General features: G+C 40.7%; 1 protein-coding gene across 2 annotated transcripts; it reads left to right on the top strand.

The window, feature by feature from the left end:
- The first annotated feature begins 95 nt into the window (after window positions 1-95).
- On the top strand, window positions 96-17066 carry igsf5b (immunoglobulin superfamily, member 5b). 2 transcript variants are annotated; one of them, XM_069706533.1, is made up of 10 exons: window positions 96-169; window positions 1392-1467; window positions 3820-4137; window positions 7523-7650; window positions 8220-8385; window positions 8944-9075; window positions 11303-11321; window positions 12007-12095; window positions 15169-15233; window positions 16623-17066. In XM_069706533.1, exons 2-10 carry the CDS (start codon window positions 1419-1421, stop codon window positions 16731-16733), a joined length of 1077 nt encoding a protein of 358 aa, XP_069562634.1. In that variant the 5' UTR covers window positions 96-169; window positions 1392-1418; the 3' UTR covers window positions 16734-17066. The 2 variants fall into 2 exon arrangements, with proteins under 2 accessions (XP_069562634.1, XP_069562549.1); XM_069706448.1 differs by having other exon boundaries at window positions 11300-11321.
- The last annotated feature ends 326 nt before the right edge of the window (window positions 17067-17392 follow it).

Genomic DNA, 17392 nt, shown 5'->3' with positions numbered 1-17392 from the left:
TTACATGTGTGTGTGGAACGGGGCAAAGTTCCTACTGAGTTTGGTAATGTTTAACGGGACAGATTTGGGGTGAGCAGCACCAGTAACGAGGAAGAAGCAGCATCGTTGACATGTGTCCACAGAGTGGGACACTCGTCGCTCATCCACAGAAACACATCGACAGACGGAGGTGAGTGAAATTAACACAACGGGATTTATAAACACATAAGAGCAATTTTATCCTGAAAATTCTGCTTTTGACCCTGTGAGAAATGAATGGTTGAGAGACAGGTGCAGTGAATCATGTTCCTTTGTATGAGATCTCAGTGATTCCTTTGGGTAGTTTGGTGTGTTTCTAAGCATTTCATAATACTCTTACCTGAATTTTACTAAATTCAAATTGTTGTACTTTGACATCAATACAGAAATAGCCTGCTGCGTACATCTGCGGTAAAGAAAACTATTTTTCTGAATGGACTGACTGAAATACTGTACACACAAGCTCATGCTAACAAAGGCTCTTCAGGTTCCATTACATTTGCTATAATTTGCTTTGACACTTCTGGTTGGATAAACCGCATTTGCATTGATGCATTTACATTTAAGTAAATCCACCGTTGTTTGAAAGGCATGAATACAGAAGGATGAATCAAGCTCTAAAAGGATAAAATAAGAAATAATTTACATCAAACAAAACAGGATTTGTTCCCTGCTTTCGTATTTCTTTTGGGGAAAACCCAATTCTATTGTGATATGGACCTAAAAGATAGATTTTTATAGAGGACATATGACATGAACATGACTTTTTAAACAAGACTGCAACCATAGCAACCCTCTTAGGCTGCACTTAGGCACAGTACTAAACAAAATGTTAAAGTCCTGCATGTTAACATGCTCACACTGATAATGATAAAATGCTGATGGTACGCAGGTACAGTATGTTTACCTGGTTCACCACCTTAATCCAAAAGTTCTTACAGTTCATCTTGAGGGGGCACGAATGTGTACAAATTGGATCAAAATCAACCCAATAGTTCTTGAGACATCAGTTCTTGAGGCTTCATCCTCTGGGAATCATAAATGTGTTGAAAAAATTCTGTGCAAATCTATCAAGCAAATGACATATTTTAGAATATAAATTAACATTTTGACCTGCTGCTGGCATGAGATAAAAAGTCACTGGATCACTAAAGTTAATAGGACTCATCCTCTGGGTACCATGAAGGGTCTGTGCACAATTAAATGACAATTCATATAATAGGGGTTGGGATACTTCAGTTTGGAACAAAGGGGCAGACCAAGAGACTGATATTACCATCCCCACAGCCAGCATGGCAAAAATAACTTGAGATTTTGGTCCACCGTGCATCTTTGTAATGAATCATAGAAGGAGAATTACTTTTTTGTTTCAGGATCAATGGTTTGACTGGATCAACCTGATGGACATCTTCCCTCTGTTAGTGCTCCTACTGTCATGCAGGATTGAAGGTGAGAGTTCAGCTCTAAACAAACACACCAGCTCGTTTGACTGGAGATGTGGCACAGAGGCCAGTAATGTGCTGGTATTAACGACAACATTCAGTGCTGTGGTGCGCTTAATAGCGGCACCCTTCCGATTAAACCCACAGACAATAATTAGAGGGCCTAATGAGCTATCTGCACCTTATAACTATTTTCATAAAAATGGCTGCCTATCTAGTTAACAGTGAGATGTATCTGTGGACAGGGGACTTCAGAGTCACTAGTTCAGGGTCCCAATAGGAGGAAGCACAAATTATGCTCATTAGTTTGCCATTCTCTGATAGCAATGAAAAGAAATTGCTGTATAGGCTGGCCTAGATATTTCTCAGACCTAATTTCCTACACGGATGCATAATTTACGACTGTTCACGCTGGCTTTAAACGGTAACGCAGTGGGCTCACCACAAACAACTTATACATCACCCCGAGTACTGTGCCTTAAACCCGTTATCTCGCATTTCAAGGTTTTCCATTAATATGAATTCCCTTTCCCCTTCATTTTTCAGCGATAGAAAGCCGCAAAGATATGCTGGAATTCAACTGTGCAATCTTGGGCCTCGCTGTGGAGCCTATATGTGTTTGTTTGATAGAGCAACTAAGGAGGACATTTAGTCAGCTTTGGATAATCAATGTTTCCTCACAGAATCTCTACATCTATTTCAGTCCTAATGATCTAATCCTTGTTGGTTTCTGCAGGGTGCTGTTACAATGTTTGCTCTCCAAAATATCCAAGACTAAAATTAAAACTTGCCCTTTTACTGTGATATTTGGACTTCCTAAAGACGGGACCCCTCTCTCTTCTAAACAGTAAGACATTATAGCCTTCACGTCCTCATTAGCATGACACACAGTGGAAATCCACCAGAGCCCTAACTATTTCTCAGAGGCTAGAGCTCCACTTTTCAATAAAATCTGAAAAGATATGGTATGAGGGAATATAGAAAATTGTTTTGTAACTTTAATGGTCCACCAGTCTAACCTTCCAGATCGGCCCATTTTTTAAACTTTCTAGTTTAAACTTCTTCTTCTCTTTCTGTCTCAGTTCATCTCCTGTTTGTCTCGTTTCATCACATCTTAATAGCAAGGAGAATTGTATGCTGTGTAAGATGTATGAGGTTGGGCAGAGGAGTGGTGGGGATAGTGAAAAATTAATAAAGGATTTTAACTTGTTACTTACAGTAGAATTCTTAACAAATATAATCACGTCTCCAAAACCTGTGCAACTCAATGGAGAAATTCGAACTAGCGACCTACAGCTGACGTCTACAGATAAATCGATACGATCCTTTATGTTATTTCTTCTTTGCCTTCATTCATGCATCAGCCTACATCACAAATCTCCATCTGGACAGCAGTAAGACACAGATTTGGGAAGGTATGTTTTCATTCTCTGTCTCCCTCTCTTACATTCCTCTTCATCTCTTGCTCACTCTGTTTGGTTTTAATGTGACACACACTGGGTCCTTTCTCATGGAAAATTTAGATTTGTACACCCACTCACAACAAAAAACAGCCACCCAAATTCCCTCTCTGTCCCTCTCCTGAACTCCTGAGTCACATTTGATCATTTGATTGTCTGTTCTTTGGTCAAACTGAATGAGCGTATCTTGTTTTATTATTCACGGTATCCTTCACCTCTCTTACACTTCAGTTCATCCCCTGAATGTGAATCACAAAGTCTCTTCTCAAATTTGTATTACACCCAAAAAAAGGCTCATTCCCTTGTTAAACTGTGCATTTGTATTATTTACTTCAGTGTTTTTCTTCACTCAGACAACTGAAATGATCAAATAAAAGTAAAATTGTGCTTCACTGCGTAGTTTGGGTTTATATATCGCACGGCCGACTTCTTAATTTGGTATTTTTAAAGGAATAATTCAACATTCTTAAAAATATAGAGCCTCTGCTGGTTGCCTAGCAACCCTTTGGATATGATAGCACAAAAGTCCAGCAAATAACCCCTTGTAGAACCACAGCGTGCTATTTTTACACTGGTTTTTGTGTGGATTGAACAAACAACACGGTATGTGATGTTTAGAGGTGTTGGCAGGCAAACTTTGCTTCCGCTGGTCAGAGACAAGCCAGCTGTTCCCCTCTGTGTTTGGTCTTGATGTTAAGCTGAGCTCGCCGGCTGCTGGCTGCATGAGCGATGGACTGATCCTTTAACTCAGTGAATAAGCACACTACACAAAATGTCAAAAGGTTTTTGTTAAAATAAATTCAACATCGTTGGTAAGTGGTGGTTGGGTGATTTGTTTCGTTTTCACTCATTACAAAAACATCTAATGCAGCTTGTGTTATACCGTTTTATGTCTTTAGCAGTCGAAGGTAAGATGACACTGTCACCTGCAGCCCTGACGGTCCTGCGAGGGGACGAGGCCCGTTTCACCTGCAGCACGTCCTACACCCACTGGACAGTCATGGTGTGGCTGCTGGACGGCTTAGTAGTCCTCACCATCTCCAAGGAGGGTGGTGTCCTGCCCTCCCTCAACCCAAATGTGACGGCTGAAAAAAGCCTCACGTCCAAGGAGGACGGGTGGGTGTTTGTCCTGAGGAGCACAGAGAGGCACAACCAGGGAGAAGTGACCTGTGACCTCCAGGGCATTGACAGGAAAACAGCAAGACTGCTTGTACAAGGTCTGTACATTCACAAGTGTTTCACTGAGTGAGAGTCAGCATGGACATTTTGTTCATGAGTAAATGCATGTACTGTATATGTGTGCTACCTGGACTCATTGAAGGCAGCTAAGAAGTCTTTATTTCTGCTGCAGGGGATTTCAAAGGCTTTTTGTGCAGACAACTTCTCTCAAGGATACTCAATTTCTTGCGAACAAAAAGTCTGTGCACACACACATGCACACACAAACCAGCCAAAGAAGCCAAGCAGATGGCAAGTCTCTTAAAAACCATTGCCGTGTGAAAGAGTGCAGAAACACACTGAATTTAACCTTGACGAAGCAAAAAGCAGCATGTAAAAAAAAGAGATAAAAGAAGGGACTAAGCAAAAGTCGTGTAGTTTCTTTGATTCTGCCCACCCACACACCGCCGACTATGCTCAAAAAAAAAAAAAAGACAAAAGAAGAAGTCTTTTGCCGCAGCGTTAAATGTGCATATCGTAATTATGTTCCTTTATTTTAATTTGAAGTGAGATTGAAGACTGAAAGTTTTCAGTTCTCTGTAAAAGCAGCTGAACTAGTGATCAATCACGGTATATACCAAGGGTAAGAAATCATTAGGGCCTGTGTGGTGGAGTGAAGTCGCCCAGGCATGTTTGATGGTCTCTGTGACACTGTTAATGACGCCGTGGGTGGTGCCAGGGATAGGAATTGATTGGCCCGCAGATATAAATACAAGTTGGAAACAGCCAGACTCCACGCCAGTCAGAACAGGCAGCAGAGCAAGATTTACAGGCTGCAGCTACAGCCACTCTCCTCTCCTCTCCTCTTTTAGTGTATATTATACAGATGCTGTGCCAAAGGGAGGTTTGCTGTGTGAGGACTGGGATGCACTTAAGATTCAGGACTTGATAAGGGTCAGTAGTTCTCCACAGCTCTGATGGAGTTGTTATCTCGAGCTGGAAAGCACTGCAGTTGGAACCAGAATTTTAACAGGAGGGAATTCCATTATAGTTTTTACTGAAGAAAAAAAAAAAAATCTAAAGAGGCGAGTTAATTCATAAAGCATTTTTTTTTTACTTTTACACAAATTACAGACTGTGCAAAAATGATCAGGGCTGGAGGGGAGGACAGAAGATATTTGATGAAGGGAGCATAGCCTGAATTTTTGGGGAAGTGCAGAAAAGGTTATTTACAAAAAAAGCTAATTTGCATTTCATCTTTCAATTGCAGGATGAATTTACAAAAGTGTCAAACATCGATAAATGGGGGTAATAAACTGACAGGATCAAAATGTCAGTTTTGTAAAACACATATCACAGATATCAGTGATCATATGTTATCTCTGCATTTGTTATTGCATCCACTTTTATATTCATCAATGCAGAAAGTACAAAAAAATGCAATGTGTTATTAAAAAGTTGACTCTTTATTCAAAATACAGTGTGGCTGAAACATTTATTACTTTATGTTGCAAAAAAATTGTAAATTGCTAGTTTCACTTCTTATCTCCATATTTGTGGCTAATTGTGAAAGTAATTATCAGTAGTTTGAGATGACAGAACTGCTGACAACACAGTTTTAGCTCACATGGAAGTAGCATGCATCAAACGAAATGACATCCCCATAAACTTCGGGATTTGCTTGGCTCTGTGCTTCTCTTAGCCTTATCATTCAGCTTATTTGCATCTACAGCATTTGCAATTGAACTGAGAGCTCAGCTAAAAAAATAAAATAAATAAATAAATAAATCGGCGGGGGAACCTCTCCTCTGCACAGATCGACAGGAAACAAAACCAATGACTCGTTGCCTCCAATATATTACAGAGAGAGCCCCCCGTTGCTGCCAGTGCCGCAAATCCCCACTGACATATGCAGCCATTAACAGTAGTGTATGGTGAATCAGGCCCTCCAGTCTGGATGCAGAGGATCACTATGGCCTGACATAGCCTCTGAATTAATTGTGCACCCTGGCATGCCCAGTTAACAGTCAGCAACTCTGCCTGTGATTTGTGTACTGCGGCCTCAAATATATTGTTGGAGTGGAGCCACAAATTCACAGCCAAGCTGGTTGACTGTGTGTGTGTGCTGTCAGCCACACTCCCTGCTTTAATTGCCCCGTATGAAGATGATGTAAACATGACAACACACTTGTGCTGCTCGCTCTCACTCGATCATAAATGAGCACTTGAGCAGGTCAGAATAGTTGCATGTTGTTGAATAAGAGCAGGATCTGGAGTGAAGGCGGGAGCTGCAGAAACTCTGAGATAAATCAGAGAAGATAGAACACGCCTGTGGTAATTGGCCTGTAGAGGCATAGGGGATGTACTCATTGGTGTAAGCTCATACAGTCTTATACACTTCATCTAATTTAAATTGCATGTGCATACACACCAATTCTACATATGGACATATAAATATTTCTAAAAGCTGCCCTCGAAGCAACAATTTAATCTCTGAGAATCGCAGCTGTAAAATCACTTGAATTAGAGCTAGCTGAGGGCTCACTGCTTCACAAAGCCCACTAACATTTTCCCTACAGTGATTAACAAACCATATTAAACCTTATTTCAAGGATCACTTAAGGTTGGAGCTTTGTGAAGGACTGCTGATGTCATTCTTTTTTCTATTCATATGTATCAATCAGCCACAATCACCTAAAGCTCCTCATCAGTTAGTGCAAATGAGGCTGCTGGTTCCTCGCCAACCTTTACTCACTGGTGCTGAGATTCTGCAAGAGCAGCTGAAGTCCCCAATCAGAGTCAGCCGCTATGAGCACAGGACGGTACAGTGTGTTTATGACACCGAATCAGGCATCAAATGAAGGCGCTTGGAGAAAAGGGACGGCCAATAATGCGTACAAAGCACATGAGGATTTAAACCTAAATCAACACAGACATGTCATTCGCTTAGACAAAGCACCGAAGCTTCTGCAATTATCATTCTGTCTATAGCAATTGTCTGTTGCATCCACCGCCTTTCATTCTGCCTCACAATAGACCTCACATATGAGATACTGTATCTCCCTGGGCCTTAAGTGGCTTATTTGGCTGGCAGGAAAGGAGATGAAGGGGAAAAGAGGAGAAGCATTCGTCAGGCAATAGAGACTCGGAGACATGTGATCAATCACCCGGGACGAATGAAATCTGTCTTTTGTAAGTGATCAGACCAGCTGAAGAGGTGATGCTCATTTTTGGGTGGAGACGCAGCCAAAAACAGGAATTTCAAAGGGAGACTGTTGATGAAATTCATAGATTCTTACCCAGTTTTGCCAACACTCATAAGCTCCCTCACACTCATACCTATGGAGCATACAGGCGTACATATACTGCACGTGTATGCAGACACATAAAGTAGGTAAAAGTACATTTATCAAGTTGGTGAGTATATTTCTTTTCTAATTGCAGAAAAGGGCAGCGTGAAAGTCTCTCAGGATCACAAAATCGCTTTTAAGGGCCAGTCCGTCCTGTTTGAATGTGAAGCAGCAGGATGGTACCCTCAACCACTTCTACAATGGCATGTGAATGACAGAGAGGTAAATATGTACCTGCAAACAGACATTTTCATTGAAAACATAAAACAGCTGTTTTTCTTATTGTCTGAACTGCTATCAGTTTATCTTGCTGTAATTTATGGTGCGTCACCATAAATTACCATCTTTTACTGATGTAAGAACCATCAAGCAATCACTATTAAGCCATTTTTACTGGGGTTACTAATGTTTCAAGTGTCAGCAAACAATGCCATGGAATTAGATAAACTAAAGATGCAACAGCACTAATCAACCACTGAATTTATTAGAAGCAGGGCTCTTGGTTTAAGTTGCTCTTTACGCGTTATAATGCAGCGATACAAATGACAAAAAAACGGCCTCATTGATTCCTCGGGTCGACAAATCTGAACCAGATCGCTCCCCTTCAAAAAGCTCCAGAATTTTATCAAACTGACACAAATCTGTGTATACAGTGAACACTTGTTGGTGAACTGTCCCTTTAATTGCAGTAGTGTTTGAGGTACTTACAGAATAACTCATTCGGATCCAGTTAATCAGCAGAATGAGCTGTAAATAATAATGACTCTCTCTCACTGGGGAACGGTGTGGAGGTGAGCCAGGGCGAGTACAACATCAGCAGTGAAGAGTCGGCGAAGAGCCTCTTCACCGTGACCAGCAACCTCAACATGACAGCAGCAAAGAGTTCTCAAGTGGATTGTCTGGCCTCTGTGTCTGCCCTCGCCACGCCACTGAAGAGCGGCATCCATTTAACAGTGGGTGAGGAAACACACACATCATGTTTTATGTTAAATAACATACATGTCTGCATGCACACAAGCGTGAGAGAGAAGCTCCTATTTGTTCTGTCCCAGTTTAGTTCTCTTTTTCTACATCTTTGTGTGTCTCTTTTTTTTTTTATCTCTTTGTGTGTTTCGTTTTGTTCTATTTTTTCCGTCCCTTTCTCTTTTGGGAGGCATGTGAATCATCACTGAGGATTATTATAGAAGAGAAGAGAGGAGTATTGAAAAGGGCTGCCAAATCAACACTACATGCAGAGCTGAGGTGGCGAACCTCTCAGAGGCCCAAAGCTTCGTGATTTAAATATTACATTATTATCTTAGTAATGTTCAATTTCTTGTTTTGGTTGTAACATTTTCTTGACTCGGAGCAGCTTCCCTCAGCAAACACCCTCATGCCTACTACTTCAGATTAAAACAGGAAATTAAACACAGCTTTCTCCACAGCAAGTCTGCAAATCTATAATTGAATTGCAAAGCAACAAACACTACTTCAGCATTCTTTTACGAAAACAACGATGTGACCTTCTGTCCTCAGTTGCAGAGGTGGTGCAGGATGGAGATGACTGCACAGTCCCACTGGCGGTAACCGCCTGCCTCGCTGCTCTTCTGCTGCTCATCCTGCTCTGCGTCTGCACTGTCCTCTGTTACAGACAAAGGAGACAAGCAAGTAGGCACTTTTCTCCTCCTTAAATCGCTCTAGGTGAACAAACGTCAGCTCGCCCTACACTTCGCCGGTACAGAAACTGTGATTAAACTATAATGAAGAAGGTAGGTGGTTACACGCTGTGATTCGGCGCTGCCCCATGGTGGCCTTCAACAAGGGCACGCAGTATTTTTTCTGACAAAAGCGGAACATTAGTCGTCAGCAGAAAGCTTTGCTTCTCGGGAAACAGCAGTCGCAAAGGTTAGAGAGGTGCGTGTATGACTGCAGGGTTGGTAGTTTAAATCCCCAAATAACCAAGAAAGTCCGAAAAAAGAAGCAGTAATGACATTCAATTCTCACCCGAACGACTGCTGCAGAGGTGTCCTTGTGCAAGGCATAATTATCATTGTAGTGTTTGTAAACAGAGAGAAGACTGAATGTGATTTTAGTTCAGCGTCTGTAATAATTTGTTTTACAAACTTAAAGGAGCATATTATGCAAATGCCCTCTAAGTTTTTCCTCTTGGTTATCAACAGATGGACAATTATGAAGCCATAAACAGTGAGGCTGAGATTAAAGGTGCACTATGACTTTGTTTATGCATTTAATTTTGTGATTTCCTTTTTACATAAAATAATTTACGTGATGGTACTTTCCAATAATGTCCTTTGAAATATCAGCCAAGTAACAGCGCTTCCACTTTAATGAGACTAATAGTGCAACAGCAGTATACTGGTTTATGATTTAATAAAGGCCTTACAGGATGCTGCAATTTCAGTGAATGTTCCCTGAGGAAACAAAGAGGCCGTGTCCCGATCCTGATTTTATATCTACACCTTGTCAGTCAGAGGCAAAGTTTGATAACGAGCTGACAATAGTTTGGTGGGAATGTAGCGACCTTGGGCAGACTATCAGCCTGCAGGTCAAAAGGATTACAGCTGTTGGTACATCAGCAGAAAGTGTACTTTGGGCACCATGAGGGTCCTGACTCACACCTGGTTCCTGCCAAATGAGTCAGTATGTTTGCCTGAACACAGCCCAGTCTAACACACAGCCACACAGAAGAAACACAACTTATCGAGCAAATATTGAGGAAACACTTAGATATTTTACTTGAGCTGGAACAAAAATGGTTATCAGCACCACTAAAACTCACTTAATAACCCTTTCTACCTCATTTCGCTTTATACAAACTGGATGTAGCATGTTAATTAGGCAGATTTTATTATAATTTTATTAGCATCACAATTTCTTTGTTTCCGGTCTTTGAGCAAAGCTATGCTGACTGACGGCTGCCTGATTCTTTACATTTATCAAAGTGCTGTCAATCTAATCGGCCAACATCTCACAAAAAAAAGTCACTGAGCACAATTAAAGTCTACAGGTGACAAAGGCCATCTCCGAGGGGATTCTTGGGTTGGGAGGCAGAGGAGGCATGTTTGTGTGCGATAACAAAAAGTGGCCCAGAGTCACACATTTTAAATCAGTGTAATCCCTGTGACTGATTCTGGACTACTGCAAATCATGGCCATGGTTTGGAGCGGAGGGATTATCGTAAAGCAGGTGTGACCTTTCTCCTCTGGCAGCCGCTTCTGTACCTGAAACCCCTGATACCTCCTTCACCATTGTCCTTGCTCCAGTCTGACAGCTCTAATGTAACATCCCTGAACAAGTTAAATTAACTTCATGAGGATGTTTCACATGTTTGAGGAGGTGGCGTGCTTCCAAGCCACTAAGCTCCTCTTTGAGTAATCCAGCTCAATGGGAAGTAATGTATGCTGTGTAATTATTGGGAAAATGGAAGGGATCTAACCCTCAAAGAGTTTGGCCAGCATGACAGCGGGGATTTGAAATATAATGACAAAGTCTATTTCTCTCCCTGTAAAGAGAACAGTTTATGTCTCTCCTAAGGCAAGCACCATCTGCACCACGGCTATAGTGTTGTGTTTTCGCCGCGGCCAGGAGGACCTTTGGCAAAGGCAACTACGAAGCTGTGTTACAAAACTCATTAACACTCAGCTCCGGCTTTCACTGTTGAATTGCAAACTGACTGGAGGCTATGATATTAGTGCAGAACCCCAAAACTAATAAACAGCAGGACATTTACAGCTTTCATATTGCTGGAGATGCAGCAAGCAGGCACAATGGTTCTGTGATCAATGCAGGGTGAACAATAAAGTTAGCAGCTGATAGTTCATAATACTAAACTTGATGCCTCATTTTTTTTTTTTTTTTTTTTACCTTTCAGAAGCAAGCCCACCGGCAACATGGTAAGGATTAAAAACTTGTTTTCTCTGCAACTTTTGCTTTATGCAGCTATTTTCATAAACTGAAAACCTTGGATTTTCTTCACTTTTTAAACTAACAAACAGATATATAAGATCTACTGTGCAGTCTTAAGAGAAAGTGAGTTCCCAGTAATCAGAGACATGCACACAGTTCTGGCTGTATGGAGCTCTTTTTATATGTTTCATAACCTGATATGAAGATTCAGCATTAATAATGCGTACAATTTATTTCTGAGAATGAATGAGTTTTCATTGATCCTCGTTATAAAAGAAAATTGAAGACATGAATTTGAAATTACATACATTAAATAGTCATTACATTTTGTAAAAACTTAATTAAGATTCAAATTGTCTTGAGCTCATTTAAGAGGCAGATATATTAAACCTTATATTTGTCAGCATTTTCCATGCAGCTGAAATACAGAGTCAAAGTTGAGGACTTTTGGTTGGGTCTAATAAAATGCAGCGAAAAAATGATGACGATGTTAATTTTTTATCTGTCAAAGGACTTTATGATGAAAACAATGCAGAGGCATCCTGATATACTGCGGCTTTGTGGGAAAAGAAAATTGCCTGTTCACAACAGCACGGCCTCTGACAACGTGACTCTGTCATATCTCAGCTAAAGGTTATCTCCCCATTGGACCGTTCATTTGGGCATTTGCAGGTTCAACCAATCAGTGAGTGGGACAAGCTCAGTTGCTGAGGCGACAGGGGGGGAGGTCAACCTGGGATACTCCAATGAGGGCTGCACAGGTGAGAGCGTTCACTTTGACAACTGTATCATTAATTTATAATATTGAGGTTCTGATGTATTTACAATCTCTCAACACTGAATGACCCCAGTATTTATGTTGGGGATTAAATAAGGATGTTTTTATTCAATACCAGTGAATGTTAGGAAAAATAGTAACTCATTGTCAGTGTGTAAATTAAGTTACTGTTATGTGTGAAAAGTTCACGTTAGTCTATGTAGATAACTGTAGTTGAAAGGTCACTAGTACATACACAAACCACGAGTTCCTCTCGCAACAAAGGAACTGGCTTATCTAGTTTAGCACACACATTGATTAAAAGCAAACATACTCATATAGGGTGCAAAGAGCATTGAACCCCTATACACTCATAGTACACAACATGTGACCTTATCTATAGTAATGTAATCACGTGATGTTTTGTAACCACATACATACAATAAAAGGAGCAAAGAGGGAAGTCTGATTCGGAGTTGGCTGATGCCAGGTGAAGAGCTTACAACTCTAAGACCCTGCACGGACTTCCCTTGCTGCAAGTAAAACTCAGATTTGGGTCCAAGCCTTGTTTTGTCTGACTGTGGGTTTGATTCTTATCCTATCAGCGCTATGTTATAGTTCTGAACCTAACAGTGAATCAAAATGTATTTGATACCTTCAGAAATGATTCAATATGGCACAGCAGTGTCGTGGCGTTTTTTCCTACAGTTTATGAAATTCATTGGTTTCTGTTCATTTCAATACAACAGAAAAGCTAGTTGTGTAAAATATTTACCAGCTCGTTGTTTAATTCACCAAATTTAACATAAAATCAACAATATTTTATAGCTTACCAAGTCTTTGGGTTAAAGTTTGATTATGATTGCTTAATAATGCAGTTTTATTGCAAAATGATTTGAGTGCTTTGCCGTTCTCCACAACTACAAAGCAGTTTTACATGTTCACAGTACCACACAATTTTAGCAACATTAAAAGAGTCTGTGAGATAGTCAAACTGTACAGAAATTAAAGGTGTAATGTACAGACAATGGACTCAAATGCACGACAGGCAGTTCAATGTCTTCATTACATTACATTTCATTTAGCTGACGCTTTTATCCAAAGTGACTTACAATAACATCTTCACTGACAAAAACTTCAGGATAGTCACAGGCAGAGGTATCATGAGGGAGTCTCAAGTCGTTTCAAAAGTCCAAAACCAGACATCAATCCACTAAGGTAGAGGTACAGACAAGGACAAAAACAGACCCAGAAACAAACAGGCAAAGGTCATACTTGGAGAAACTCACTGACAAAAGAACGTTCGGTCAAAAAGTAGAACTACGACGAACTGGCAAAGACAAGAGGGAAAGACACAGGTACATATACACATGATGGCGGGGAGACAATTGGACACAGATGGAGACAATTGGACAGGTGAAGACGATCAGGGCGGGGCAAACAATCACAAAGGTGGGAAACACTAGCTACCGGAAGCGAAGTGATGTGAAACGAGAAAAGAGTTGAGTATCAAAATAAAACAGGAAATGGAAACCAAGATATTACAAAATAAGAGAAGAGACACTTAACGGACAAGACGAGATGTAACAAAAGGAAGCGAATGGATGTCAGGAATTGTGGGAAAAGATGCACGCAAAATCCAAAAACACAGCAGCATCATTTGCAAAAAGGTTGCTTGCTTTGAAAATTACACAATATGTGGTAAATGGGATAACAAAGAAAAACTAATGAAACCTGTTACTAATGTGCCTGTTACTTTTTGCTTTGTTTCCCCCTTCTGCCAGTGGGAGTAATTACAAAAACCCTATTAACTTGTACTTATATTATAGGCTCGGCTGTAGCCTACTCTGTACTTGCAGCTGTAAAACGGGATAAATTCAGGATAAATAAAAGGTGTCACAGTTATTGCAAAATGACTGATTTCATAGTCAGAATTGGATCCATTCAGTTCGATAACATTTGTCTTAACAAACTCTGGAAAAGTCGAATAATTAAACTATTTTATCCTCGTTCAAGCATTCATCCAGTCAGTGCAGGAATTTCTCATCACACAACAGATAAAATTGCCTCTGTATACTGTGAAATATTGAGAGATATTTCTGTGGCAGTACGAGGGTGGACCAATAAGTTCTGAGACTGCTTCTGCTGCGGTTGAACAAAGTGCAGCACCGTGACGCACGCGGAGCAGGACGAAGGTATATCCCGAATGAGTAAGTGTTAAACATTTTGTTGCTGGATCAAAATCAGCACCTGAGTGGCACGTTTTTTTTTTTTCAGTGATCTATGTTAATCTGTGATGTTTTACATACCTGAAACTTGAGCAAAGAGCGCACAAAGTTTGTGATAAATTATTGTGGAACAGAAAGAAGCAGCAGGGAGCCAAATCCGGCCAGTAGGAGTGGTGGGGAGGAGAAACGTGTGCGTTTTCAATGCTTTATTATAATTATTATAATTTTGGAGAACCCACGTACTATCGAGCCACAGTTCAGGTCGTTTGCATCGAATGTGTTCTCTCAGACGCCTCAGAACATCACAGTAGAGCTCGGTTTTGACAGTCTGACCCTGGGAGACAAAATCATGGTGCACTACCCCGAGAATGTCAAAGAAAACCCACCTGGTTGCACCTGCCAGACCAGCACTCACAAAAACATGCTTAACTCAGATGCTGATTTTGATGAAGTCTAAAAATGTATAACATCTACTCTTTAGGGTTATACCTCCCTGCTGCTACGTGCACGTCACGGTGCTGCGCATTGTTCGCGCACAACAGGAGCTGTCTCAGAACTTATTGATCCACCCTTGTAGAAGGTTGAATCAGCTTTGCTTAAACTTGTTTGGCTGGAGCCTGAATGTAGCAGATGTTTATTTTAGTGAAATTTAACTACTTTTTAATCAAACCTTTAATAAAGACTCAAGATCATTGCGAGAAGACCCCAATGTGTTTTTCATCTCAGCTCTCTGAGCCACTAAATCTCTAAAATATTTCAATGAGGTCTACTTTAAGTCCAAAGTGGTTGCAGCCAGTCGGAGGAGCCGTTAGGTTAGACCAAGCTAAAAATCTGTTTTTCACCCTGCAGATGCAGCCTACAGTGAGGTGATCACGGGAACTCGTAGCCAGATGGACTTTGTTAGCTTTCTGAAGGTAAGAGAGAGAGAGAGAGAGAAAGAGAGAGAGAGAGACAGAGATCAAGTGGAGCTGAATAATGCAGCCAGTCATTCTGCAGCTGGACTTCCTGCCACATCCTCCCATGTTGATGAGAGTGTGAGAAAACAGCACTGATATACTGTTGCACCTCTGCTGGCCTACCCGTCACACAGCTTAACGTCAGGGGATCACAACACATTACAGAAGAAGTTGGAGATGTGGACTAACATGCTTTTTGGTCTTACTGAGTAAATCAACATTTTTAGAGCACTTCATGGCTCCATAAAAGGCCAACAGCACTATTTTTAGATCCCATGACACTTTCAAGAGGATCCTTCATCATTGTGGTGTATAATAAATGTTTTGATGATCTACAGGAGAGACTGAGACATCAGTGACACTGTAACGATGAAAAAAAAAAATACTGTTTCTATATGCCCTCTAAGTATTTTCATTGCCAGAACTGGATCCCGGCATGTCAATGTTGATGAGGCCTCAGAGTGTTTTCTGTGGACGACTTGGTATGAACTGATTGATTTTCACATTGATTCTGCAAAACATCCTACATTGGTATCTTGTGTGGTATCCTGGTGTCTGATAATGAACGGAGAACTGCTTTCTTCTGAGCTGGTATGTGCAGCTTCTTTTCCCAATTACCTCTGACGTGGAGCTGCTCTGACTCGAGGTCAGGAGTTCAGTTCTGAACACTGTCTTTGAAGTAATGAACCAGTGCTTTAAGTTTGGGAATTGGATTACACTATCTAGAGGTACTAAAGGTGGAAGACAATCATTTTGAGGCTATTAGGGCAGTAGTTGTCGTCCCTAGTTTTCAGATGTGTCTGAGGGTGATTGTACAAGGGTCAATCAAAAAGTTCAGAGATGGCTCCTGTTAGGCAGGAATTGTTAGTAGCACTGAGAACCTTCATGAGTAAGTACTCCAAGTTTCTTCGTTTGATTAGCATCAGCACCTGACTTATACGTGTTTGCTGGTCAAGCGCATCCGCGATTTTGCTATCCACATGACCAGAGGGCACACATCAAATGTGTTTCAAGCTCAGGATATCGGCAAAGAAGACCCTTAAAATGCCTCAGAAAATGTTCAGCGATGAAGCAACGAGGGACAGAACTTTAGTGTCCAAAACGGTTTGACATTCACGAGGTTGTGCACCCTGAATTTGTTTGTCATGTTTTTGAGGCGTGTGAGGAAAAACATTAGTTGCAAACAACCTGAACTGTGGCGCAATGGCCCTTTAGTTCTCCAAATGAGAACCAAAGTGAACACGCCCGCTCTCAGTGCTTAGCCGAACCTGGGACTGTTGTTGATCTGCTCTGCAGAAGAAGTGTACTTGGTGTATCGTGACTAATAAGTTTGATGGTGTTTTCCAGGTCCCTGATGTTGTGTCCTCCAGCAGCTTGTCACTACACAGAGAGAGTCAGGGCCAGGTGCATCTAGAAGAGGAAAGCTCCAACAATATCCGGAGAATTACTACAGTGTGAATGTGTTCATTGCATATTGTTTGCCTGATTTTTATGTATAGTGTTTAATATTTTTGTAATGCTAGAAGCTAAGGTTATACGTCTTATATCTTGAGCTAAACGTGTCTAACACCGTTGAGCAACAAACACTATGATATCATACCTTCACTTGGCAATTTCTTTTTAAGAATATATCACAGACAATGCATTTTTTCTTTCAATAGATAGATATTTTTGTCCTCTTTAATATTCTTGTCTTTTATTTAAACTGCCTGAACAGATCAACCAAAACAGCACATACCCTACTGCACATATTTTCATACCAAGATGTAAGCATTAAAATCTAAATTTTAACTTTAACTTGGGTCCTATTTTTGCAGCTTTGGCCATCAGTACTTTCAGTTATGATAAGATTGTACTCAATAAGTTGCGAATCAGCTCCATTGCTATCAAGATGTTAAATGGGGCAAGAAACTCAATCATTCAGATGTCCAGACAATTTCTAAGCAACTAAAACCTGATTCTCTAAACAGCATCACATGCTATCATCCTTGCAGTTATAGAATAAGCCAAAGTTTAACCATGAAGTCAGTCTGCAAAATGTGTGGATGATTAAATTGTATTATTTGCCTTTGTTTTCTCTTCCAAATACATTTGGCTCTCCTGGTAGTTTATTCAAA

Source organism: Brachyistius frenatus, unplaced genomic scaffold (assembly GCF_029030835.1).
Source record: "Brachyistius frenatus isolate BFR_SWC_R1_liver_20210118 unplaced genomic scaffold, ASM2903083v1 Contig_1, whole genome shotgun sequence".
Lineage (NCBI taxonomy): Eukaryota > Metazoa > Chordata > Actinopteri > Embiotocidae > Brachyistius > Brachyistius frenatus.
The sequence above is the reverse complement of the archived record's forward strand: the minus strand, read 5'-3'. Positions and strand labels throughout refer to the sequence as shown.

Bases quoted from the DNA above. Each gene is read 5' to 3' on its own strand.
- igsf5b (XM_069706448.1), top strand. From the start codon at position 1,419: ATGGACATCTTCCCTCTGTTAGTGCTCCTACTGTCATGCAGGATTGAA. The intron at 4,138-7,522 runs GTCTGTACATTC...TTCTAATTGCAG, and splicing joins AGCAAGACTGCTTGTACAAG to AAAAGGGCAGCGTGAAAGTC. The intron at 15,234-16,622 runs GTAAGAGAGAGA...GGTGTTTTCCAG, and splicing joins ACTTTGTTAGCTTTCTGAAG to GTCCCTGATGTTGTGTCCTC.